General features: G+C 37.3%; 1 protein-coding gene across 1 annotated transcript in view; it reads right to left on the reverse strand.

The window, feature by feature from the left end:
- The window catches only part of LOC134797944 (kinesin-like protein CG14535), a 256,028-nt gene that overhangs the window by 198,591 nt on the left and 31,073 nt on the right, over nucleotides 1–26,364 (reverse strand). The window contains exon 2 of the mRNA XM_063770285.1: nucleotides 16,036–16,427. Within this exon, the coding sequence (XP_063626355.1) occupies nucleotides 16,036–16,406 (371 nt within the window). The 5' untranslated portion in view covers nucleotides 16,407–16,427. The remainder of the gene's footprint in view (nucleotides 1–16,035; nucleotides 16,428–26,364) is intronic.

A 26,364-nucleotide genomic window follows, 5' to 3' on the forward strand; every position in this document is an offset into this window, starting at 1 on the left:
TAACTCGTGTTTCAGTAACGTCTAACCGTCACATTCCTGACAAAATGTATGGGAATTGACATTGACCGTCAGTGTTGTGACGATTGCTAACCGGCAGTTAATGGTACACAGTTCAGTGAAAATGCCCATTATACGTAAATGTGTCTCAGACAAAAAGGAAATCCTGCACAGTTACAGCAAAAAGTCCATCTTGAAACTATTAAATTCAATCAAAGAACCGTGGACTTTTTTCAAATTCAGTCGCAAATTCCCCCTTGATTTATGGTACCGAGGAAGGGGAGGGGAGGAGTCGTTAGGAATTTCACTCGTGGACGGAACTTAGACCATTTGATGAAATACCTCGTAAGAAATTTTAATTGAGTTTCTGGAGCTTTTTTCTCAGTTGGTGTAAACTACACTGTGAGTATCGTTTAAAAAAATATACTACGTATTTCGACACATAACATTATTTTTTTGGCTTTTAAAATGTTTACAACTTCTTCTTGATTTAAAAATACATATTTTTGCATTGATGAAAGTTAAATTATTGGTTTTTGGGTATGATGTAGGTACCTAACAGTACAAAGAGTAAAAGCCCGGTACAATAATGAACTCATGAATGTGATATATTTCCTATACTTTTTAAACGTCTGTCAACTCTAACAAGCCCTCGATAATCGCTTGTATCTATCTATTGACATAGTGTTTACTCAATACTGTTAAAACATAAAGACTGTCAATGATCTCTATGTGTTCTAAAATTATGATAATTTACGCATTACGTCTCCAGAAATAATTCTATATCTGCTCGCCTGTCTAAAATATATGGTAATATCACACTTCTCGTCTACATTTTATACGAGCTCGAATATCAAGCTTTCTCATTCTTTTTCATCCTTTTTAGAAAATTACATTCCCTCTAACGCATTATGTTAAGAGCTACATTAAAAATGTATGCTCATCTTTTGTATGTCACGAGTCCGACCTTTGCAAGTTCGAGTCGACAAAGCTAGCGAACAAGCGAAGAGGGATTGGTAAGTTTCTGGTTCCAATAAAACTTACTTCGGGTAATCTGAGACACGACTCGAATACATACTCCGAATCTGAGTAGATAATAAACTGGGAAGGAATTAAACTTGTCCAAGTTTATGAATGTGCACGTTGAAAGAAATTGATATAAAACTACAAGATTGTGTTTCACGTTTAGATTAAACCTGAGATCTTGGCATCCAGCATAGTTTATTCACTTATCTGAAATACGTAGGTACTAGTTACTTTGGTATATCAATATGGTTATATAATCTTCGCTAATGTTCGATACTGCTAAGCTCAAAATTCTCATTTGGTACTAATTAACTAATACACATTACCTATACTAAAATCTACAATACCTACAATTATTAATTCGGTAATAATTTGATTCCCTCGTGGCCTAACAACAGTGTTGGGCATTCAAGAATAAAATCATTATTTGAATAAGAATTCGTAGGAATAAAATCATCTCGATTTTATTCCCGTCAAAAATATTCAAATAATTTTGGTCGGGAATAATTCGTATGAGAAAAAATTGAATGAGAATAACTTATTCTTTTTTTTTATTTTTTTTATTAGCCTATAGGAGTGTCCCACTGCTGGGCAAAGGCCTCCCCTCTTTCCCGCCATTTGGTCCTATCCGATGCACACTCCCACCACTCTTTACAAAATGTGTCAAGGTCGTCCCGCCATCTCCGTTTTGGTCTTCCTCTGCCCCGAGATCCGTCCTGTGGGACCCAGTCTGTAGCTAATATGGTCCAGCGCTCCGGGTGCATTCGGCAGATGTGCCCTGCCCAGTCCCACTTTAGCTTGGCGGCCTTCCTGCCCACATCCACAATGCCGGTTTTGGAACGCAGTTCGGTGTTTCTAACACGGTCGGTTCTACGAACACCCAGAATGCTGCGTTCCATTGCTCTTTGGCAAACCTTGAGTCTAGACTTTTCAGCTTCAGTTTGAGACCATGTTTGGGCGCCGTAGGTGAGGATAGGCAGGATACACATGTCGACAAGTTTGCGCTTTAAAGAGAGTGGAAGGTTGCCCTTCATTAGCGTCTTCAAGGACCAGAAGCTCTTCCAGGCGTTTGCGATACGACGATCGATTTCTTTGAACTGCCTGTTATCGAAGGATACTAACTGGCCCAAGTAAATGTACTCGTCGACATACTGCATATCCTGTCCATCTACCACTACACTACGTTTCACGCGGTTAGTCATCAACTGTGTCTTGGCTCTATTCATGGTGAGTCCGACCTCAAGGCTTGCCACGCAAAGTTGTTGGAGCATTTGTTGGAGTTCTGACTTACTCTTAATCAAATTACTCTTAATTAACTTATTCTTAATCAAATAAATATAATCATGATTTTTAATTGAAATAATATTCCACGAATAAAAATGTAGTTCGGGTACCGTATAGGTACTAATTACGTATAGTTAGGTAGATGTAATAGTAGTTAGTCTCTTGTCTAATTTATACCTATTTTATGGAATAAAATCTTACAAATTGACTGTCGCATAACGCATAGTTTCAGTAACCGTTTTATTTTTAATTTACTAACCAAATCATTAGGTTCAATTTAGCTGGTCTAGGGGCCTAGCCAAGATGCCAATCGTTTGCGCTCCGACAACGAAGCGCTTTGTCTCTATCACTCTTACATATTAGTGCGATAGAGAGACGGAGGTAGCGTTTCGTTGAAGTAGCGCAACCCATTGGCATGTTGGCTACGCACTCAAGGTGCCTAGCCAAGATGCCAATTTTTTATTTTAATTTAATAATCAAATCATCAGGTAAATTTAACCGTTCTGGGGGCCTAGTCAACATGCCAATCGCTTGCGCTCCAACAACAAAGCGCTTTCTGTCTCTATCACTCTTACATATTAGTGCGATAGAGAGACAGAGATAGAGTTTCGTTGTCGTAGCGCAAACGATTGGCATATTGGCTACGAACCCAAGGTACCTAGCCAAGATGACAATTTTTGTTTTTAATTTAATAACCAAATCATTAGGTAAATTTAGCTGTTCTGGAGACCAAGCCAACATGCCAATCGCTTGCGCTCCAACAACGAAGCGCTTTCTGTCTCTATCACTCTTACATATTAGTGCGATAGAGCGACAAAGATAGCATTTAGTTGTCGTAGCGCAAACGATTGGCATGTTGGCTACGCTCCCAATGTGCCTAGCCAAGATGCCAATTTTTTGTTTATATTTTAATAACCAAATCATTAGGTATAGCTGTTCTGGGGGCCTAGCCAACATGCCAATCGCTTGCGCTCCAACAACGAAGCGATTTCTGTCTCTATCACTCTTACATATTAGTGCGATAGAGAGACAGAGATAGCGTTTCGTTGTCGTAGCGCAAACGATTGGCATGTTGGCTATGCACCCAAGATGCCCAGCCAAGATGACAATTTTTGATTTTAATTAACGACAACAAAACGCTATGTCTCTCTATCGCACTAATATGTAAGAGTGATAGAGACAGAAAGCGCTTCGTTGGCAGAGCGCAAGCGATTGGCATATTGGCTAGGCCCCCTGAACAGCTAAATTGTACCCAAGAATTTGATTATTAAATTAAAAACAAAAATTGACATCTTGGCTGTCTAGCCAACTCATTGGCATATTGGCTACGCACCCAAGGTGCCTACCTTGGGTGCGTAGCCAATATGCCAATCGTTTGCGCTACTAGAACGAAACGGTATCTCTGTCCCTCTATCACACTAATATGTAAGAGTGATAGAGACAAAAGTGCTTCGTTGTCGGAGCACAAGCGATTGGCATCTTGGCTAGGCCCCCAGATAAGCTAAATTTACTTAATGATTTGGTTATGATATTAAAAACAAAAATTGTCATCTTTGCTTAGCACCTTGGGTGCGTAGCCAACATGCCAATCGTTTGCGCTACGACAACGAAACGCTATCTGTCTCTCTATTGCACTAATATGTAAGAGTGATAGAGACAGAAAGCGCTAAAAACAGCTAAATTGTACCTAATGATTTGGTTATTAAATTAAAAACAAAAATTGGCATCTTAGCTAGGCACCCAATCGTTTGCGCTACGAGTGCTACGACAACAAAACGCTATCTGTCTCTATATCGCACTAATATGTAAGAGCGATAGAGAGAGACTATGCGCATCGGATCGTCAACGTTTGGCATGTTGGCTAAGCACCCTGATCGGATGATAGAACTAGATAGCGTATAGCGGAACTCTTCAATGTGTATACCTAAACTAAAGTAACAAATATCAAATCAATCCGACTTTTAAATAGAAGGGTGAAAATCAACTTACAAAATATAACCAATTGTACTACAAAAATTAACTTAATTCTAAATAACATTTTAATTGAATAAAACCTTAGTTAGAATAGCCTCACTTCTTGAATAATTATTCTGTTTTTTATTCCGCATTTAAAATAAAAGTCACATGATTTATTCACCTTAATTTTATTCTAAAATAACTAGTGCAAGAATTATTCTAATTCAAATCGATTTGAATAAGAATAAAATTTCTGTTTTTATTCTTATTCTTATTCAAGTTAATTTTTGTCCAACTCTGCCTAACAATAATGGCGTGAACATTTTTGAAACTTTTACTCAATTATACCTGGCATTAAAGTAATTTATGTTTCATATATTTATGTAACTTCATCGTCCTACAATACACAAATATTTCTGTAATCTATCTTATGTACGGCTAACATCACACGTATGTAATCACATGTAAAGGGAGTACATGGCGTCAATCAATGACCGACACGGACAGGTGAATGGAAACCTAATTAATTAACTAGCGATCTTGTATTGATGGAACCGATGCCATTGGCCGCGTCAATAACATTTCTATGGAGTCGTGATTATAATACAAGTATGGAAACAAGATTTGTGACCTAAATCGTGCTGTAAAATCGTTATTGGTGTACACAAAATTATTTTGTATTAATTTTTAAATTAGAGTTATGCACTCTGTGTTACAACTGTTACATCTATAGCATTGACAGTTTATAATAAAGAACGGAGTAGACGCGAAGCAAAACATGGTTTTGTTTAATATGTCGTTCACATTGCTTGCCAGTATCCGCCGTTGACTACAACACCAGGTGATGGACTTAAACATTCCGAAGAGGTTCCCCATCTGTTGCTAAAGTGTTTGTGTAGGAGACTATTTCTTGTTGCAATCTTCTACGATGCTCTTTGTAGATCATGAACCTGTCTAGTAACTCCAATGGGATACTGTGTGTTATGTACGGCGTTAAGACTTAAAGGAGTCGTTAGTAATTTACCCTAATAGTACAGTATTGCAAAGGCCGGGAAATGGCATTTCATCTCCAAAGTAAAATGTTTGTAAAGAATAAAAAGTTATAGGATTTTACTTCATATATACCTAATTAAATGTATTGAAAGGGAGTTTTTGACAGAATAAGGATTTAATATAAGTACTTAATTGAAGATGACTTTGCTCTATTGTTGATAAATACTGAGATACTCGTATGTACAAAATTAAGCGAAACTCGTCGGACCTCTTTCAATTTAACTTTTTAATTACTTTATAAGCTCCGCGGATTATCCGTTATGTCGCTATATCGTCAAGAGGTGCCTAAATTCTTAATATTAATTAATACATTTGTTTCTGGAAAGTCTTTTCAAAGTTACTAATAAGCGTCTTACTAAAAATGTGATATCTTGTTTGATACATTAATAAATTTAACACCATGGAAATATAAAACAAAATGAAACGCACCCGAGTTTTGACTTTGCAACCAACATCCAATTATTAGGAACTATACGTGAGTAAAGTGTTTTAATAAATGGGCCACTTTAGTGTATAGGTATACTACTCACATGTCTGCAGCAGCAAAATATCTCGGGTGATTCAACACATAACTTTTTCTGCCGAAGGGATCTGAGTGTTGTGCAAATCAATAATTTGTGTTTGCCTGTAGGGATAGTAGTAGCAATGACACTGTTCATAAAAAGCGAATCCGAAAGAGGAAAGATCGCTATGGCGGTAGAACACAATTAACACAATTCGAACGTCAAAATAGTTCCAAAATAGAGTCCGTGGGGAAATAGAAGAGTCGTGGAATATAAGAGAACCAATACATTTTATGACTCTTTTCTTTCCGCACAGACTCTACCTGGAACTTAAAAAGATAAAATAGGTATGCATGGTAAATACATGCACATTTTGTCGTTTTAAGTTCCAGATGGTGGGTTCAAAAAATAGGTAATTAAATGAGAATTTTATGAAACCAATTTTTATTTTCCCGTTTGCTTGTCATGTTCATAGTATGTATGTAGGTACCTATATTACCTATGGTGACGGACGGGCAACTACAGAACCATACAACAGCACAGCCCGACATGCGCTTGGCAGGTTTAACAATAGTTATAATGTAAATGGTCGTACAAGCTTGAAATCACACTCTAAATAAATTATGGTGCCAGTGGCGTCCTAACCCCAAAAAAACAAACTTCATAAATAATTTACTCCCAATGACAAGAATTTCTGAAAGTTATGATAATTATATCATATAATAATCGTAAGCCGACAGGATATTAAATAACTTTACCGACGATGTCTCATAACATTTCGTATAACATTATAAATAATAAAGTCCATTAATAATAAAAACCTTCACTTTATTAAGCGGCTATATTAAAGATGCCATACTTTCATTAGCTTCCGAGCTTTATTGACCTACGAGAAACAGATGACTTTCATATATTTTGGAAAAATCATCTAGTAAGGTTTAAACAATACATTTTCAATATAGGCTAAATAAACTGTTGATTTGAACAGTGACCCAGATCACCATATATGATAGATCCAAACGGAATTAAGTTATCCAAAGCGTGATGGCTCTATTTGAGCTCATTGGACAGGAGTATTAAGCAAGGTATAAGAATAATAATAATTTACGCAAACTCTTTGACTTTAGAAGGATTCTTAAGTATGAAAATACTTCCACATATAATAAAATCAAGAAGGGCGAAAATAACCCAGCACATTATTAAGGAAAATTTACAACGAACCAGGGGCAAATTATCTCCTTGATGCCTTAAATTATGTAAAGTGACCTCTCGCGGTGACTTCATAAATCGATTCCTCAGATCGCAAACAATTTACGACATAGGAGAAAACTTTTTCGCAGTAAATTAGCTGTCGAAGTGGTTCTGATACTTAATTTACTGACGGAAATGAAACCGTTTAATGGTACATAATAACGCACGAATTTGGGTTGATGCATTACTTCTACTTAAAATCAAAATTGGCTTACATAAATGTTGGTAAAAAGTTGTACGTGTGGATCACATAAAGCACTGGGTAGGTATAGGAGACCCTTTAAATTTAAGGAAAATCAATGAAAAGAAAGCGATGTGTAGGAAAGGAAAATGAAAAGGCTACATACGTGCTACTCTCCTCTGAAACAGAATATGTGGGCTTATTTATAATGCATCAAAGGCAAAACCAGATAACAGAACCTATTGTATGTACTATACCTACACAATACACATAGTTGAATAAGGTAAACGTACTGGTGCTCGGCGCGGTCCCAGTACATGTCATCTTGAAACTTAAGTAACTGTCAATAGAGGTGACAGCAAGGTGTCATCTATTGGGCATTAGCATGTCGAGCACTAGTAGGTACGCTTACCTTACTTGAATAGCAGGAAACTAATATCCTGAAGTAGGAATATCAATGGTATTTTTTATAACATTTTTCTGTATAAATTAAAATGTTTTTAATAGACAAACCCCGTCTTCACAAAACAGTTTGAAATGTCATTAAAAATATTTTCAACCATATTTTTTCTCATAATCGGTTGACGGAGTTCTGAGGTGACAAACATTTAAAACAAAACATACCTACAACCGAATTGCAGAACTGCACTCCTTTTGAAATTTCGAAGCGGATTGCCTTTTAAAACCATCGGGAGAAGTTCAGTTATGTACAGTCCGCAACACATAACATATTTAGTATGCATAAGTGTCAAGTTAGTACTTTTTACTGACTGTACATATATTTAATTTCCTCCAAAACGTGACGTTATCGTCACGTGATATATTTTTGTAAGTTTGTTGGAATTACCAACACAATATCTATGCAAATGGCATTATCCCTGATCAATACCTACACTCCCACTTCGTCTCATTAAATTGGAAAACTCCGCACAAACTTGTATTGTCGACGAAATCTTTTGACGAGAGACTTTTTGGTTGTATGCTTGAACAAAATAATTATGTGCTACCAATAGATTCCAATATCTTCATGCGAATTAGTAACAGTATTTTAGGTCAGATATAGTAGCTATTTATGAGCTATAATCTATAGAAACGTAATTATTATTACGTAGTTTACATATTCAATTTATTACAATATTGAAAAACACGTACTTACACATGTTTTTCAATTTTCTATTAAAAGTATTTTCGTTCAATATTAATATATTCCATATATTTTACACAATTAATCGAACAATAATCAAGGACATTTCCAGATTTTACACTCTCAAAATAGCTCCTATATTTCGGCATCAATATCATGCATCGCTTGAAATCGTTGCATTGAAAGCTGATTTCCGAAATTTTAATCTTTATTATCCGCAATATTCAGTTAAAAATGTTATATTACGTATTAATTTTAAAGTATGAAAATAATTGCTATTAAATAACGAACACCGGAGTAAAGAAAAAGAAAACCTAATTATATATAAAGATTTTCAAATCAGGTACCTATGTAATGAAATTTTGAAATAAGCTTAAAGACAGCCGTCCTTAACTCCGCGTAATGGATGGTGATATGAATGGGGCGGTGATGGAGCAAGATGAAACGAAAACAGTCGGGGATTTACGGGATTGAATATATGTGCGAGTTCATTTTTGACTAGATCTCTAATTTCTGTGCATGTGCTAGGTATGATTTTTAAAATATATGAGAACATTTTGATTAAAATTAATTTACTAGATTTCTTATGTGTTTTATGTTAAATACTACATGTGTTATTTTTAAGTACTATTTACAGAAATGATACCTAGTAAAAAACAATTTCTCGCGCTAAAAGCTCTATAAGCTTTATAAGGTTGTCTGGAAGAAATCCTTCTTTAGCGATTGTCGCGGTGATCGCGAAGACTGTCATTGTGGTATGTATCTTATTTGTCACTCTTAGCATACTTTCACTGGTAACACTGGCGATGGAGGTCGGAGTGTCATGTGTGACAGCGAGGAAGATGGCGGGAACCGAGTTGAGACAAGTTGAGAGAGGTCGTCTGAATTTCTGGTACGTAAGAGGTGGTGTGACGCCGTGGCGCGTGCATCACGTACAGGAGACTCTTGGTAAGCGAAACATATCTATATTTTGATATATATGGATATTGCAGTGACCTTGAATTAGCGACGACCTTGAGATCTATCTGAGTTGAAGAATTGTCTGATATTCTTTGTGTGTAGCTCGAGTTTAAATGTAACAAGTGAGGTGGCTAGAGTTTATCGGTTTGAGTTACTGGAGGTTTCTTTATGGAGGCTGATGGATGAGCTGTAGGGGTTGTTGTGGAGGCTCGTCGGGGACCACATGGTCCCCACCTCAGTACTTATCGCATATTATGAGTAGAGAGATATATGAGATTCTGAGTTTATGAGAATAAATGAGTTGCGGGATGCACGATGAGTTCTCCTGTGTTGTGGAGATTCAGTTGTGCCGTGCATCCACCGATATGAGCCACGGGACTTGGGGCCCTTCTAATTTTCCCTGAGAGAGTTGAGGTTACATTCATAACAAGAGATACCTACGAGACGGAGAGGAGATGGAATTGTGCGCCCATCGAGTGTTGATTCATGGTCAGTGCAGTAGCTATCTTATACTGTGCTTTATATATTAGAGATCCATGTAGCGAGGTTATCATTACATCCCCCTAAAAGTAAAACTCCGCTACATGTTTTGGTGGAAATGCTTAAAAATTTGTCTGTTGAGGTTCACGTGTTTGGAATGAGAAAAGAGCTGTCGTACTTAATGTTGAAATATTTCTTTATTCAACTTGACTTTTTTTTGGTTTGGGTATGCCCATGGTGGTGCGTACACATGGGATGGTTATGACCCAATGTGGTGCGTACACATGAGAATGGGAAGAGAGAATTGCCCAGCTATGAAGAGAATGAGCTCAGTACTGATTGTAGAATTTTATCACACGGTGAACCGGCCGACAGACGAGTCCTTGTTTTTATTTTCTTTTCTCTTTTTTTTCCATAAATCTGCATTTGTTTAGGAACATAATTGAGAATTTAAAAGCTGTTAAGGACGTAGAACTGCCAAGACATGTCGCAAGTGGATCAAAGTCAGAATGTACGAAGTATGAGTTACATTGCTTCAGTGACGCATCTATGAATGCATATGCAGCAGTTGTTTATCTGCGCGTCATAACTGGAAAGGAAGTATCAACTGCGTTTCTCATGTCTAAATCCAGAGTAACCCCAGCAGAAGACAAAAGTGATCTCAAAATTCCTAGACTTGAATTGCTAGGGTATCTGATAGGAAGTAGACTTCTGAGGTATGTTAAAAGCCACATAGACCTAAATATATGCAAGATATATTTGTGGACAGATAGTCAAGTTGTCATAGCTTGGATTAAATCAAGTAGATTACTTCCACCATTTGTATCGAGACGAGTCAATGAGATCAAGCAAATTAAGGACACCTTAGGTGCAGAGCTGCGCTATGTCAACTCAAAAGAGAACCCTGCAGACATCGCTACCAGACCGGAATTGTGGCATCATAAACAGGATCTATGGCTCCATGGTCCAGATTTTCTTCTACAAGACCAAAGTGATTGGCCTAAGGAGCAGAAGAAGGAAGAAATGTGCTTGGCCGGGAGGGCTCTGGACACGGTGGATGGTCCAGAGATGACAATAAAAGGCTATGAGGACCAAGATAGTGATCTGGACCTTTCTGAATTAGAGAATAATCCTTCAGTCGCTACACTTCATGAAAGTTTGGATTCTATGCAAAACCCATCAGATGAAGAGAAGTGTGAAGAGACAGTGACTGAGATTAAGAAGTTACAAGAAAAATTCTTTTCAGAAGAAGTTTCAGGAAAGGTGACCAGTTTGTCACGAAACTTAGGTCTCTTTGTAGACGAAGATGGGATCTTAAGATGCAAAGGAAGGTTCGCGAATGCTAATTTGTCGTATGATAAGAGATATCCCATTCTTATTCCGAAGAAATCGCCCTTCACAACCCAGATAATACTGAAGACGCATAGAGACAACTACCATGTTGGGGTTCCACACACGCTAAGTATATTACGCGATAAGTATTGGATCCCTCATGGGCGAGCCCAAGTACAGAAAGCTCTGAAGAGATGTTTGCAGTGTGAGAAGTATTCTGGAGGTCCTTACAAACTGCCACCGCCACCTGCACTACCTAGTGAAAGGGTAAATTATAGTTCACCATTTACCTTTACTGGATTGGACTATCTGGGTCCGGTATTAGTGGAAACAAATACTGGCAGAGAAAAACGATGGATTTGTCTTCTGACATGTCTAGCAATTCGTGCTGTACACTTGGAGTTAGTCAAGGCTTTGACAGCTGAGGAGTGCTTGCTAGCGATAAGGCGGTTCGTAGCGGCCAGAGGACCACCTAAAGTATTGATATCGGACAATGCACTGCAGTTCAAGCTGACAAGTGAAGTACTAATACGTTCATACTGCCAGGAGAAACATATCAAGTGGAAATTCATTACGCAGCTTGCACCCTGGCAAGGCGGCTTTTACGAAAGATTAGTAGCACTGGTAAAGCACTGCTTGAAGCGCACACTTGACAAGCATTTACTAACAGACGGTCAAATGCATACAGTAGTGAAGGAAATTGAGGCTGTATTGAGCACAAGACCTTTGACTGCAGTGGGTTCCGACCCAGAGGGAGTGCTACGACCAGCTGATTTTCTGTCTCTAGGTCAGTGTCTAGAAATAAACCCAGAACTTGGCGAGGGAACCTCGCACGGCACCAATACCAAAGTCGACTTGGTTGAAGGCTGGAAGAGAGGTCAGAGGATTCTTAACGAATATAAAGAGATGTTCACCAATCAATATCTACCAAGTCTGCGAGAGAGATTCAGCCACTCTCATAAACAACCACGAGTGATGTCAAAGAAGTCTCCAGAAGTCGGTGACATTGTACAGATTAAGAATGATTCCAAAAATAGAATCAATTGGAAGGTTGTTAAAATATCAAGTTTAATCCGAAGCCGTGATGGTGAATGTCGAGCAGCCAAAGTAGTAGTTGGGAATACAGAGTTTACGAGATCCATAGCCCATTTGTATCCTTTAGAGTCTGATACGTATGGCCCAGCGGATTATGCACAACTACCAACACAAGACAATGAGAAGGCAGACACACCAATTGAACACAGTGAGATGGTTGAAGCTATGCAACCCATAAAAGCATCAGAAACGATACCCGAGCCCGAGATGGAAATTGATGAGCTAACAATCCCTACCGAGTCTGCAACCAAGGAAGAAGTTTCTGTGTTAGATTCTGAGAGTAGTCCTACGCAAACTGAGCAAGCTCCCGCTGCTGATACACACAAGACAGAAATGAGAGAGCCAAGCGTTATGGAAGAACGGCCAGAGGAAGCGACAAGAGTAAGGAGGAACGCTGCCATTTGGGCTAGAGAGCGAATAGCCGAATGGACGCGTCAGCTAATGACGCTGCTGATGTAACCCTTTCGCCTTGGGGAGTGTCGCGGTGATCGCGAAGACTGTCATTGTGGTATGTATCTTATTTGTCACTCTTAGCATACTTTCACTGGTAACACTGGCGATGGAGGTCGGAGTGTCATGTGTGACAGCGAGGAAGATGGCGGGAACCGAGTTGAGACAAGTTGAGAGAGGTCGTCTGAATTTCTGGTACGTAAGAGGTGGTGTGACGCCGTGGCGCGTGCATCACGTACAGGAGACTCTTGGTAAGCGAAACATATCTATATTTTGATATATATGGATATTGCAGTGACCTTGAATTAGCGACGACCTTGAGATCTATCTGAGTTGAAGAATTGTCTGATATTCTTTGTGTGTAGCTCGAGTTTGAATGTAACAAGTGAGGTGGCTAGAGTTTATCGGTTTGAGTTACTGGAGGTTTCTTTATGGAGGCTGATGGATGAGCTGTAGGGGTTGTTGTGGAGGCTCGTCGGGGACCACATGGTCCCCACCTCAGTACTTATCGCATATTATGAGTAGAGAGATATATGAGATTCTGAGTTTATGAGAATATATGAGTTGCGGGATGCACGATGAGTTCTCCTGTGTTGTGGAGATTCAGTTGTGCCGTGCATCCACCGATATGAGCCACGGGACTTGGGGCCCTTCTAATTTTCCCTGAGAGAGTTGAGGTTACATTCGTAACAAGAGATACCTACGAGACGGAGAGGAGATGGAATTGTGCGCCCATCGAGTGTTGATTCATGGTCAGTGCAGTAGCTATCTTATACTGTGCTTTATATATTAGAGATCCATGTAGCGAGGTTATCATTACATCCCCCTAAAAGTAAAACTCCGCTACAGCGATAACACCGCCTATTGTCTGCCTCTATCAATAATTAATCGTTTTTTTTCTGAAACTGACAATTTTTTTGAGCTGTAAAAAGTGTTCTGTTTATCTGCCATGCTAGTACCTTTTGTTTTCTTTTTCAAGCATATTAACACACAAATAAGTATTAAATACACTAAAATAAATTGGATATTAATGGAATTATTCTTAGTCAGTCAAGTAAAAACACATCATTAACAAAGAGCCTTTCATCTGCATCTCGAATCAAAACTACAGTGGTCACTAAGTATACATTATTACTAGCCCTCTCTTTATGGTAAAGAGGATTATAATAAACCACGCTAAATATGGAATCTGATCCCATGTCATACGAGATTGCAATTACGACCAGGGGTGTCATTCCGACAGCCATCGAGTATAGCTGACTCCAAGTCAAATTAGTATAGGTGCTCATTTTATTTAAGCACAGTTGTTAGGGGAGGTCAGGCTACGCTGGATCACCCGAGAACTCGACTATCCTGCGCTCGCGCAGCCGATCGGAATGCACTGCCAGCTATTGGTGAATAATTGAAGGTCCGTTCTTATCTGATTGAAGGTTGGCCATAAAAGGCTTTCTCGGGGAAATTATTCACTATTAGTACATAGCAGTGCACAATGCGACATTTATGAAAGGTTGTTAGTAGCAATGATTCGACAAATCTAAGTTATTGAAATGTTTTTCAATATTTTTTTTTTGTTAAGACTAAGGTTATAATATTTGCCGAGACAGTGCCGTCGGTGATCCAATTTATCAGATGGGAATACTAAGCCGGAGGCAAATTCAATAGGTAATCCTACTTTAATTGACGACCCACTGTATGACAACCTACAGTTTTGTGAAACTGCCAAAGTTTGCTGTTCAAAATGTCAAGATTGCTCAGACTGTCAAAAACTACAAACTTTACATAACCAATTTTTTTTTTTCCAAATTTTATTGTGTACTCTTAGAGTGTAAAAGTTCTGGTGATCAGAACGAATACCTTTAGGTATACTAAGCGTCATTTTTAGCATAAAAAATATGAATTATAAAGATGCTAACTGTACGCGATTGTACTAATTTATGTAATCACATTTAATTATAGCAGCGACTCTGAAATCAAGAAAAAAAACCCGATCTCCATACGACTGTCGAGTGGAACTTCAGTATGGAAAACCTGATTTTTAGGGTTCCGTACCCAAAGGGTAAAACGGGACCCTATTACTAAGACTTCGCTGTCCGTCCGTCCGTCCGTCCGTGATAGCTAGACGGTTGACATTTTCACAGATGATGTATTTCTGTTGCCGCTATAACAACAAATACTAAAAACAGAATAAAATAAAGATTTAAGTGGGGCTCCAATACAACAAACGTGATTTTTGACCGAAGTTAAGCAACGTCGGGCGGGGTCAGTACTTGGATGGGTGACCGTTTTTTTTTGCCGTTTTTTGCATTATGGTACGGAACCCTTCGTGCGCGAGCCCGACTCGCACTTGCCCAGTTTTTTGTGATTTCAGGGATGCTTTCATAACAAAACTTGCTCATAGTAATGAGTACAGTCGCGTATACCTCGTCTCTTCATATGTTTTGAGACGAATGTAAACTCAAATAGTTCGATTACTGAAATGTTATACGATTACTTACATTGATATTTTTATTTAACAACTACACTATAATTATATATACACCTATAACATAAATGTATTAATTTGAGTCTATTTTATATAGACGATAAAAAGCTAATTTAAAAATAAGATTTAAAAAAAGTTTTTTTTACTATCAGTATTTACCTAATAAAATGTTATGTACGAGTAAGTACCTACAATAAAATATACGTCCATTATAATAACAACCCAGTTTAATAAATTGGAAGTTTAACAGTCAATTGGGAAATTGAATGCATGCAATTAATTTCATCATTTCCACCAGTTAGGCTCTGTCGGTGGCATCTGAATTTATCAATATTCATTGTCTGAAATCATGAATGTTTACCTATATTATTTCATTTGGAATTCCTAAAATTAACCGTTTCACGAATTACCATGAACAAACGATTTTGATTGGTATTGTCGTAGGTACCTATTTGCTATTTGCAATTGAAACCATAAATACCGATACAACTTAGTAATTATCAGTGTTGTGGCCGACTTCATTATGATAGGAACATTACTGAACAAAAGAGGAGCGAAAAAAAAAGGTTTGATGACTGGATTACCTACAGTACTTACCTAAAAACAAAAACAAAATGATTTTATTAATTAAACTTTTTTTGCGTTCCTCTAAATTTTTCCATGAGTATAGTTTAGTTTAATATTGATTATAGTTTAAAGTAAGTATTCCAATTGATATGCCATATTTATATTTTTTACATTTTGACTATATTGTGTAAAACTTAAGTTTAACAATGGCGTTTCATTATTTCGACATATTGTCGTTTAAAGCAATCTGATTGTGACAATAAAAATAACTTACCTCAAAACACCCTGTGGCTGTCCAGGAATCCTTTGATCCTTTTTCCGTCTCCGGCACTCACTGTCCACTCTCTTATCACCACTGTCACGTATGGTATGATATCGCGGCTGATAACTCTCGAGTTGCGTGTACAGGCGCGCGCGTGGCGCGGGCGACGGGCCTCGCTGCGTCATAGGATCCTCGCGTGTGTACTCCGTGGCGGTTGGAGCCACACTGGCCCGAGGGCCCCGAGGCTCGTACTCGATCCTCTCTGCCACCCCTGGCCGCCGCTTGTCGACGAAGGCCACTCGAGGAGGCTTTGGTTGCATCAAACTTATTTTCTTTTTTTTCGCGGTAGACGCAACGTAGAAAAAATAACCGTTGCGGTCCATTTTCGGAGCCGTCGCTTTGACCTGTAAGAGAAAAACGGCTTAGTGAGAGCTTAGCTGAAGCTGTAATTGAAAGGTAGGTATTAAGTGCAAAGCTTTTACTAAAATATAAAAGGAGTGTTGAAGGCTTACAGCGAAGTATGTCACATTTTTATCTCTTTCGTTAGACGTAATTTCCTCTGCTCTAATATTATTGAGTAATGTTCTATGTTGTTGTATTAATTACATAACCGTAAAACCCGTTTGAATGAAAACGCGTTTTCCCTAGTTAAAACTAATTTTCCGTACCGCCTCAGTGAAAACGCTAACAAAAGCGTTACTAAAGTTAAAAAAGTTAGGGCTTGTAGAGTTAGGGCGTGTATAAGAGTTAGACGCCGCTGGGCTCTACATACATGAGATCTGATAGCTTTCTGACATTGTTAGCCATATGGTCTCATCTTGGCAACATTTGTCTTTTTTGTATTTCTTGCACATCAGAGGTGCCTTTTTCATAGCCCACTCTCTATCTTTGCATCTCATCTATTATTTTATGTAGCATGAAATTAAGTTTGTGTGGGAAAATCCATTAAAACTTCCATCCCCTAATTTAAGGGGTGGATTGTGATTTACTAAAAATCCTAAAATATGTAATTTAGTATTTTTATTAATGAAAAACAAAACCCGTTTTTAGTGATAACGCTTTTTCCCTAGTTTAAACTAGATTTCCGTATCGCCTCACTGAAAACGCGTTTTCACTAAAGTGAAAACTAGTTTTCCTTAAGGCCTCAGTTAAAACTAGTTTTAACTGGGATTTTTCAGCCAAATCTAGTTTTCGCAAAGTCTAGCTCTTGGTGAGAGAAGATAACCCAGGGGAACTGGGTGACTCTTAAAACCCGGCTACATGGTGTTTCAATTAACAATGGAAACAAGTGACAAGAAAACGTTGATTCACATATAATTATCAACACATCTATAATATTCTTTGAATATAAAATAACTTTATGGACTCTCAATCACGATTTCACAACGAACAACTTATTGTCGCATAGTTCGATGGAAAATTCTCTCGATAGCAGCCGGCGACAAGACAATAACCATTTTATCTCTTACATTTTCAAAGGTAACAAAAACTTCGTAGAACAAACAATGTTGCTGAAACGCTGAATAAAATATGACTGTCCTGCTCGCTCTATTCATCTATGAGCAGATGTCTTTTACGCCGATCATAAAGGTTTATTTATGGATGAAAACTCAATAAAAGCCCATGTTGCACTCAAAGGTTTAAGGGGCCCACAGATTATCAGGACGATATCAGCCTGTCAGTTGTTCGGAGCTGTCAAATTTTGCGTTTAACAGGCTGATATCGTCCAGTGAACTGGTAATCAGTCAATGATATACTACATAGTACTAAAGGGTACTATGTAGTATATCATACCTGTGCTGTGTATTTCATAGTTTAAGTTCCTTGACTAGCCGGCCTTAGACGGTCGCGCTTTTACCGTCTGTTATCGTCTTACCCTTACCCCGGTTTTTTGGGGGCAAAAACATACCAGTGCTAGTGATTATTAATTATCGACTCAGGTGCTATTGATATTGATACCAAGCAATTCTTAATCTTTATAACAAATGTGACTCACCTTTGAATAAATATTATTAATTAAGAGCGGTAGCTCTTCTATTACTTAGTTATTTGCAAAACTCGTTAATGTATTATTATCGTGAATGTATATGCGACATCTGAGATTGACTCGAGTCATTTTGACAAACATTAAAATTACATTGAATAATATTTCAGTTCATTATACTTATTGTAAAAACTACCTAATACTTAATTAAATATTATATTCGAGTAATTAACTGCATACTTTAGTCCTTTTTGTTTTGGGTATATCGCGGAAAGGCAAAAGGCGATCGTTCTCACGTTTGTGACGACAACAAGTTTAGTGTCACAGTTCAAATACAAACATAGATTTAAGTGTCTCTACAATACTACATACTACAAAATAAACACAATGTATACATATAGGATGTACGTACGTACATCTGCCCTAGAATAATAGGCTTTTACTTTTAGTACTTGAAAATAGACACTTAAGCTTTCAGAAACATGTCGCCCCAGTGACGAAAAATACGTGAGTTAAAGTATACAATTCGTTTAAAGTAAATATTTTATATCTGTTTTAAGTACCTATAATGACAACTTCATGATCGTTGGTTATTGACAGCGTCTTAAGGGGTCTATACATACTGGCATTAAAATTTCCGCAGAAATAAGAGAAAAGATATTTTTCAGGCCCATTATACGGTACAATACCTACCTACTACTGAAATAATTCCAACTAATTACTACCCTATGTAAGATAAAAACATTAACGCAACAATCGGCTCGATTCGGGAAATGAATTAGAGATTAAGACGAAACAGGAGCTGAGTTTTAAACATTTTAGGTAAATATACCTGTCTCGCTAACGGAAGCGGCACCTAAAAGTAGTGCGATAAGGACAAGGCGAAAAATCCTGCGTAAAAATCTCAAAAATCGAGGTTTCGTACTCCTCTGTTTCCTCCTCCAAAACTTAACCAATCGTAACCAAATTTGGAAATGTAAATGATTATGAAATTATCTGTGTCGGACTGTTTTGCTTTTTTGGCTAATTGATATCAGTTTTGAATGCCATGCCTCTCATTGCGGCATAGTCAATTAGGCCATTTTGGCCATTTTTGAAGGGCTCTAGCGCCTTAAAAAACAAAAATATCTAAAAAAGCATTGACAATATTTATCTGTGTTGAAAAAATCATTGCTCTAGCTTCAAAAACCACGGAGGAAAACGAGGAGTACGTTTGTATGGAGAAATGACCACTCCTGTTGGCTCTTAACTAGATACGATATAGTAAAGATATATGACGTTCCAAGGCAAAAGGTACTTTATGGCGGCTGGCGCCGCAATTCGGGAAATGAATTAGAGATTCACTAGAAATGAAATAGTAAAGATATGTGACGTTCCACGGAAAAAGGTACCTTATGGCGGCTGGCGCTTACGTCGCATAGCGCCGCAATAATATTGGAGCGGCGTTAATAATAGCGTAAGCGCCAACCGCCATAAGGTATCTTTACCCGTGGGATGTCACATATATTTACTATATCGTATCTACTCACTGATTTAAACTTTCACGATTATTACTTTATTAGGTAAATCTTAAAACTTAAATACGCGATTAAGTCCCGTTGTGTAGTTTGATAATATCGTATCTAGTTAATCTCTAATTCATTTCCCGAATTGCGCCGAATATTAAGTATATGTATAATATACTTGACCGCAAAAAGTGAATACAATAGTAATTATAAACTGTTATAGGTTCTTGTTGATTTGTATGAAATATTCAAATTCTCTATTAACATTTTAAGCTTCATGTTACGCTCCTTAATATTTCCCTTACTACCCCAGATTAAAAATGCCATAATTTCATACACTAGTTCCGCGCCCTGTCTCTCTTCAGCTCGACGTCGCAGGTGACTGCCGATGTAAGAGTGGCAGCTGAATAGTTATGACCGGACACACGGACGGACGGACCGGCTAGCGTAGACAGAAGTCGGTCACCTAGAAATCTATGGCTTGAATGACGTGACAGCATTCTATTGACTTGTCAGTGACTTAGGTATAAGAACATTGTCACTAGGTGGCACCTAGGCAGAAACTTATTCCGTTATTGTAATAGAGTTGTAGATAGGCAATAAAAGATTTCTACTAATTGAGAATTTTTTGATGTCGGTTAGAAACTACATAGGTATTTGAAATATTTAAAAAAGTTCTGATCGATACTTCAGTGTCTGTAAAATATAGAGATTGACGCGAATATGCGTATATATAACTTTGACCTTGAGATCCGTACAGTTGTCACAAACATCGGAACCACATAATACATATGCTCTGGCGGACACTCGCCTGCCCTTGGAAAGTTATATTATAACAGTCCTGAATCTGACGCAAGACAGTCATGTAGGTACTTAAATGTCAGTTGCTTCGCACACCACCAGCCGCTAGCGAGCAAGGCTGCGGCGCACTCACCGACGATTTTATCGCGCCTTCGCCCGCGGCGTCTTTCTGAATGCTAACTGGGCGCTCAATGCTCGCAAAGGCTCTATCTACAACATCTCGTGAACCCCACTTTGATACCCAGCTCCGCCCCGAGATATTTTTCTCTGCGATTTAGATTGCCGACTGTCCGTGTTTAGCATTTAACAAAGAGGTCCTGAGTTATTTCGAGAGTTCAGGGGTAGTTTTGCAAACAGTTACAGGAAGTGGTTATGTCTGATGTGGGACTTTGCGCTGATCAAGCTGCGTGGGACTGAAGTATTATTAAACAAGTTTCGTGAAAAGAAAGAGATTTTGATGAATTGCGGTGAGAGGTTTATTTCTGGGACGTGGGATTTGTTTACCGTGTATTTATTGGAGCACCTATATATACACATAGTACGTAGTATGTACCTGTAGTTTATCCTTTTTAGGGTTTCGCAGTCAACTAGGAACCCTTATAGTTTCGCCATGTCCGTCTGTCTGGCCGTCCGCGGCTTTGCTCCGTGATCGTTAGTCTTCCCTTCTTATTAGTAATGAGACGTAAAAAGCGCTGCAAAGGGGGTACTCCCTTTTGCCTGTAATGTACATAATGATTACTAATAGCCCCCGTTCAAGGCAGCCTATTGTGACAGAAGAATAACTACGGAACCCTACACTGAGCATGGCCCGATATGCTCTTGGCCGGTTTATTTTATTTTAATTGAGGATCTGCCACTACATATTTCTACATCACACGACGCTACGTATTGTTTCAGATATTTTTTTAATTGCGCAGGTCTCAAACATTTGTAACTATTTTTAAAAATGCAACAACTCAATTACATATATCTTTTCAATAAATTCCACCTTGTTTTTATAGCCCTTATATTTGTGCTATATATATCGTGTGTCTTTTCTTTCTTCGTCTAAATTTAACTACTCTCTATGTAGGTAATTATTTTCATCTTTTCCAACTTTTATCTAATTTTCTTTACTTTTATCTGCTTTTATCCAATTGTTCCATAAATAAGAAATAAGTCGCTACTCGCAAATCCCGTGTCCATTACCTCAGCAACAATTCAGTCGCAGTGAATGTATCTTTTAAAATCCACCTTATACATTCGGTGAGCCTCGTATATTTCTGCTCCAGTAAGACTAAAACCTATAAGCTGTGGAGTATCAGCAAAGCCCATGACAATAGTGACCACGTAAACACGATTTAATTGAAACTGGGCCAAGGCACAGCAAATACAATCTAAAATATTATATACCTACCTACTCACCTACTTACAATCAAAACATTTATTTTCAAAATCAGTTGAGAAATGACGGAATTCTGAGGTAACAAACATTGACGAAAAAAAACATATAATTAACCGAATTGAAAACTTCTTGGTTTGGAATTTTGAAGTCAATTAAAACCGAATTCATCGGTCAAGTCGACGAATACGATATTGAATCGAACAGTTCCGAAGCAATAATTCCCACGAGTGGCCGCCCCATTCGGGAACATAAAAGGAGGTCTGTCTTAAATCGGGCATGTACGATACGAGATCATAAAACGTCTAATACCAGTTACAAGTTCCAAACCAATTTCAAGTTTATTTGTGAGCTCTGAAAATGTTGTTCGTTCGGTAAATAATGTAGGATACTGTAGCCACAACTGTGCTCTAATGGGACTTGTAAATAAAAGAACTGAGTATTTGGTGTGGAATTGTGCTGTACAGAGCAAAGGTTGTTATGCGATAAATTGTTCAAAATGAGCTGAACACGCTCTTTCTAATTGTAACGTTAGTTGACAACGGATCATGAAGAGAGATCATTATGCTTCATGTAGAACTAGAAATCTCGCTTGTCGCATGACAAGCGACCCTTGTCCAACTATAATGGGTAGGACCCATATCAATGGCCTGAAAGTTATTTCAAGGCAACTAATCATATGGCCTTGATATAACCTAGTAAGTTCCATTTCTCGAAGTCGGCCCATTCGCATGTAAGCAATTTCGCAGAAAGTATGTATAACCTATTAACTGAGATTTCAAGACGATTCCGTCCCATATATTATATTCATCCCAAAACCTTTTATGGTTATAGAACTCAAAATAGCACGACTAACCCTACATTCATAATAAAACATTGACAAATTATAGCATAACTATTATTAAGATTTAAAATAATCACTACAAACTACAGTTACTAACAGACCGTCGTCTACAATAATTGTAAAATCGCTAAAATTAATAAAAAATCTGCTACTTGGTACATGATAAATTCATACCCCACTTGAGTTCCAGTGGACAGTCAACTGAAAAATCGTTGAAAACTTTGGCACCCTATAAGTCTATGTACAAAATTGTAGTTTTTTTTTCATAATTTAACCGTTACCGCGAGAACTAAAATATACAGTGCGGTAACTACACTCTTTACAGCCTACTATACCGTGTCGTTTCATACAAATATGTATAAGTATTTGCATTCCTTGAGATACCCATCACAGACGAGATAATACCGTGTACACACGTGTAAATGTAGAACTACATAGTTGGTATTTCCACTACAAGAACAGCACGTTCAAAGAGCTCTTGTCTCAATATCAGACAATTTACACATTGCATCTCGAGGGTTCAGTGTGTCAATATTTAGAACTTACTAGGAACAAAGAACACAGAATACAGATGACAAGAAGGTTTGTTTTATACACGTGAGATAAAATAAATATTTGTAGACTTATTAGTATCGGATAACACTAATCCTGCAGCTGCTGTTTTATGCAAACACACCAACCCAAATTAAGACGTAAGTACGTATACCAGTGCAGTTACGCTTATGAGATTTATGAATGTATAAGCTAAAGCGAACCAGCGAGCATTCGCAGTAAGTGTATTTTTGATGTAAATTTGATCCAAAAACTATGTACCTACAGTCCTACATACTGATTCATATAAAGGGTTTCAGATTCAGATTTTATTTACACTTATTTTTATTTTTTAAAGTAATACAAATCTAAGGATTACGACGACCTTTTAAACTTAATAAATAGGTTATAGAGAAAAAATAATTTTTCACGCCACTGTTCGGAAATGTGGCAATAGATGGTCTAAAACCAAGCTGGAAAGTAGGCAATAGCTGTAGCACCTGAACCACCACTACTGCAATGTTTCATTGTTATCATCATCCGTCATTGGTGACGGTTCGCTACAGCAATGAGTATCAATTAAAACATAAAAATCAATAAAAGGTCTTTTTTGGCGCAACTTTTTCCTTCAAAAATAACATTAGGTTAACATTATAGGACCAATTTCTTGTAAAAAAAAAAAGAAATGTCAAAACCATGCAGTTCAGTTTTTTTAACAATTATCCATTCAGTTCACGCTTAAGGCGTTTTATACTTTTGTAGCTGTTTGTGTTTTTTTTTAGCAAAAACGCTTCTAAGTTTAGAGTCGGTTTGAAACAAATAACAGAAAAACGCCTCTTAAAAGTGATAAAAAAAGTAAAAAAGGCGGCATCTGAAAATACTTACTGAATTGGATAGTGTAAATTGTGTTTAACTAAAAATACAAGAAACACGTATCTACGATTCTACGTTCGCTATAAAAATGAGTTCTTCTAGTGAAGAAAATGATATTCTTACGCTGACGCCTACGGAAATTCAAGAGACAGCACAGGCAGTGGCTAGTAATTTGCTACCAGAGAAATCGCGGGCTAGTACTTATAGTTATGCAAATGTTTTCTTATTTCCTCGCAGTAGTCGTGAAAAGCACTATGTAATGCCTCGGCCGGAAACGCTAAAGATGGACTCGTATTATTTGAGGGCCTCCACTAACGTGTCGGCCCTCAAACGCACTCGTCCATCATTTAGCGGTTTTCCGTCCTCTCCTACAATGTACTATAGTAAGACGATATTTTTAACCTCTCTCGGCTAAATCTAAAAATAGAACTTTCTTATTCTAAATAGTATGTATTCTTAAGTGTACAAGCAACTCAAAGACAAAGCTATAGCGAGCAGGTAACTAGCAAGCAGGTGTATTTGATATGAGTTGTACCATACTCTGATTTAAGAAACTAATTACCAAGAATTTACACTGATATAATTTCTACTGATTGATTTAGTAGTCTGATGGTACAGTCAGCGTCAAATACATCGTGACGGTCAAAGTGGTCAAATATATACTATCGTAACACACCTAGAAATAAGGGTTTTTTATGCTGACTGCTGACAATATATCGTTTTTTTTTTCTATACTAGCGCTATAAAAAAACGATATCCTGAAATTCCTGAAGATAATAAAATCACGATGTGAATGACAAACTTTGGAATTTTGTATATTAAATAAAAATACAATAATAATATTTCTTCTGAATATATATTAGGTATTAATTATTTCAGTGTACAATTTTTCTTAGGATTAACATTAAAAATGTAAATAAATATCATACTTACTACTTATTTAATTTACGAGAATGAGTAAACGCTTAATATGAGAATATAAGTTGTGTAATTTGCCTGAATTCATTAGTAATGTATAAGGTATACTTGTAGTGTTAAGAGATCTCCCTGCAAAGTATCTATGCTTTTTCGTCAAATCGACAATAGTAAAATATTAATGACCAGACTACTTGCAAAAATGCACGATTTAAACGACAAACGTAAATTGCTGAATGTTTGAAGAACACCTACTTTTATTGTCCCTATAATGTAGGTAGTAGGTATGTTGTGAAATCCGCCGATCAAACCTGTTAAATACCTAGAAAATTGGTTTTATGTAAAAAGAACAGAGCAATGCCAAAGCAACATACGAGAAAACCAAACTACTCTACATATATCACCGGTCTCGTAAAAGTGTAGGTAGGTACTTAAGTATATAGCAGTTCAGATTCATTTTAATCTTCCAACCTTCGCTTAAATAATGAATTGATTAACATTAACGTCGATCATACCACCCAGCGCTAATTACCGTACACCAGCTAGCCTCCTCAGTGGTCACGCGAGAAATGCATTAACAATAACATTTTACGTGCGAAAAAGTGCATTTGCCTTAAGAAAGATTAATCGCGGCGAGAAACACCTGTGCTAATTGTGTTAGGATGCGTGGGCGAAGTACTTAATTGTTATGGAATGATCTGTTATATGTAAAATATTTCGAATAATAATTATAGGTACTCGCATACCCATGCGTAATTAACCTAGCCTAAACGTTATTGTGTTAAGTATTAAAGTCACTGGCTAACTATCAAATTAACCTATTTTGACTACTTTAGTTATATCGATATTATGTTACATATAACTAATTTTGCTATCTCACAAGCTGTCAAAAAATTCGGTAGGTATACATCCGAACAGTGATATAATTCAACACTTCGTTATGAATAATGTAGTTACACCTAGGTACGTATAAAATAAAACAAAGAAAGTACCTACTGTTAACATAAAAATGAAGAACTCCAAAATGAAGAAGTTCTTGCCCAGACGTCTCTTAACTGCAAAGAACTCCTATCTCTTTCAATTTCTTTGTATTCCTAACAAAAACTCTGTCGGGATTAGAGAACCGCCTGTTATTACGAAATTACTACCTTTGATGTTTATTAAAAATTTTCGACTTACCGCATTTTTGCTGAGTTCAAAGAGAAATATAATTTGTAAAACCAGATTTATTTACTTTACCCGTGTAATTTCTGCACCGTTGCGCAAAATGAAATGGAATGTACGAATATTTCATAAAGGATTGCATTTGCTAAGTTCACTAAAAAAAACTATCTTAAGTGATACTCATGTGTTTTATTTGAACCTAATAATGCATGACACTGCAAAAATGAAATCATACTTCTTATGAATGATCTAACAAGCAAGCGTAATCACAATTAATAACTATTGAATTCATTTAATTTCCAAATCGGTTTCACAATGGTAATGACACCATGCATTACATTTT

Source organism: Cydia splendana, chromosome 1 (assembly GCF_910591565.1).
Source record: "Cydia splendana chromosome 1, ilCydSple1.2, whole genome shotgun sequence".
NCBI lineage: Eukaryota > Metazoa > Arthropoda > Insecta > Lepidoptera > Tortricidae > Cydia > Cydia splendana.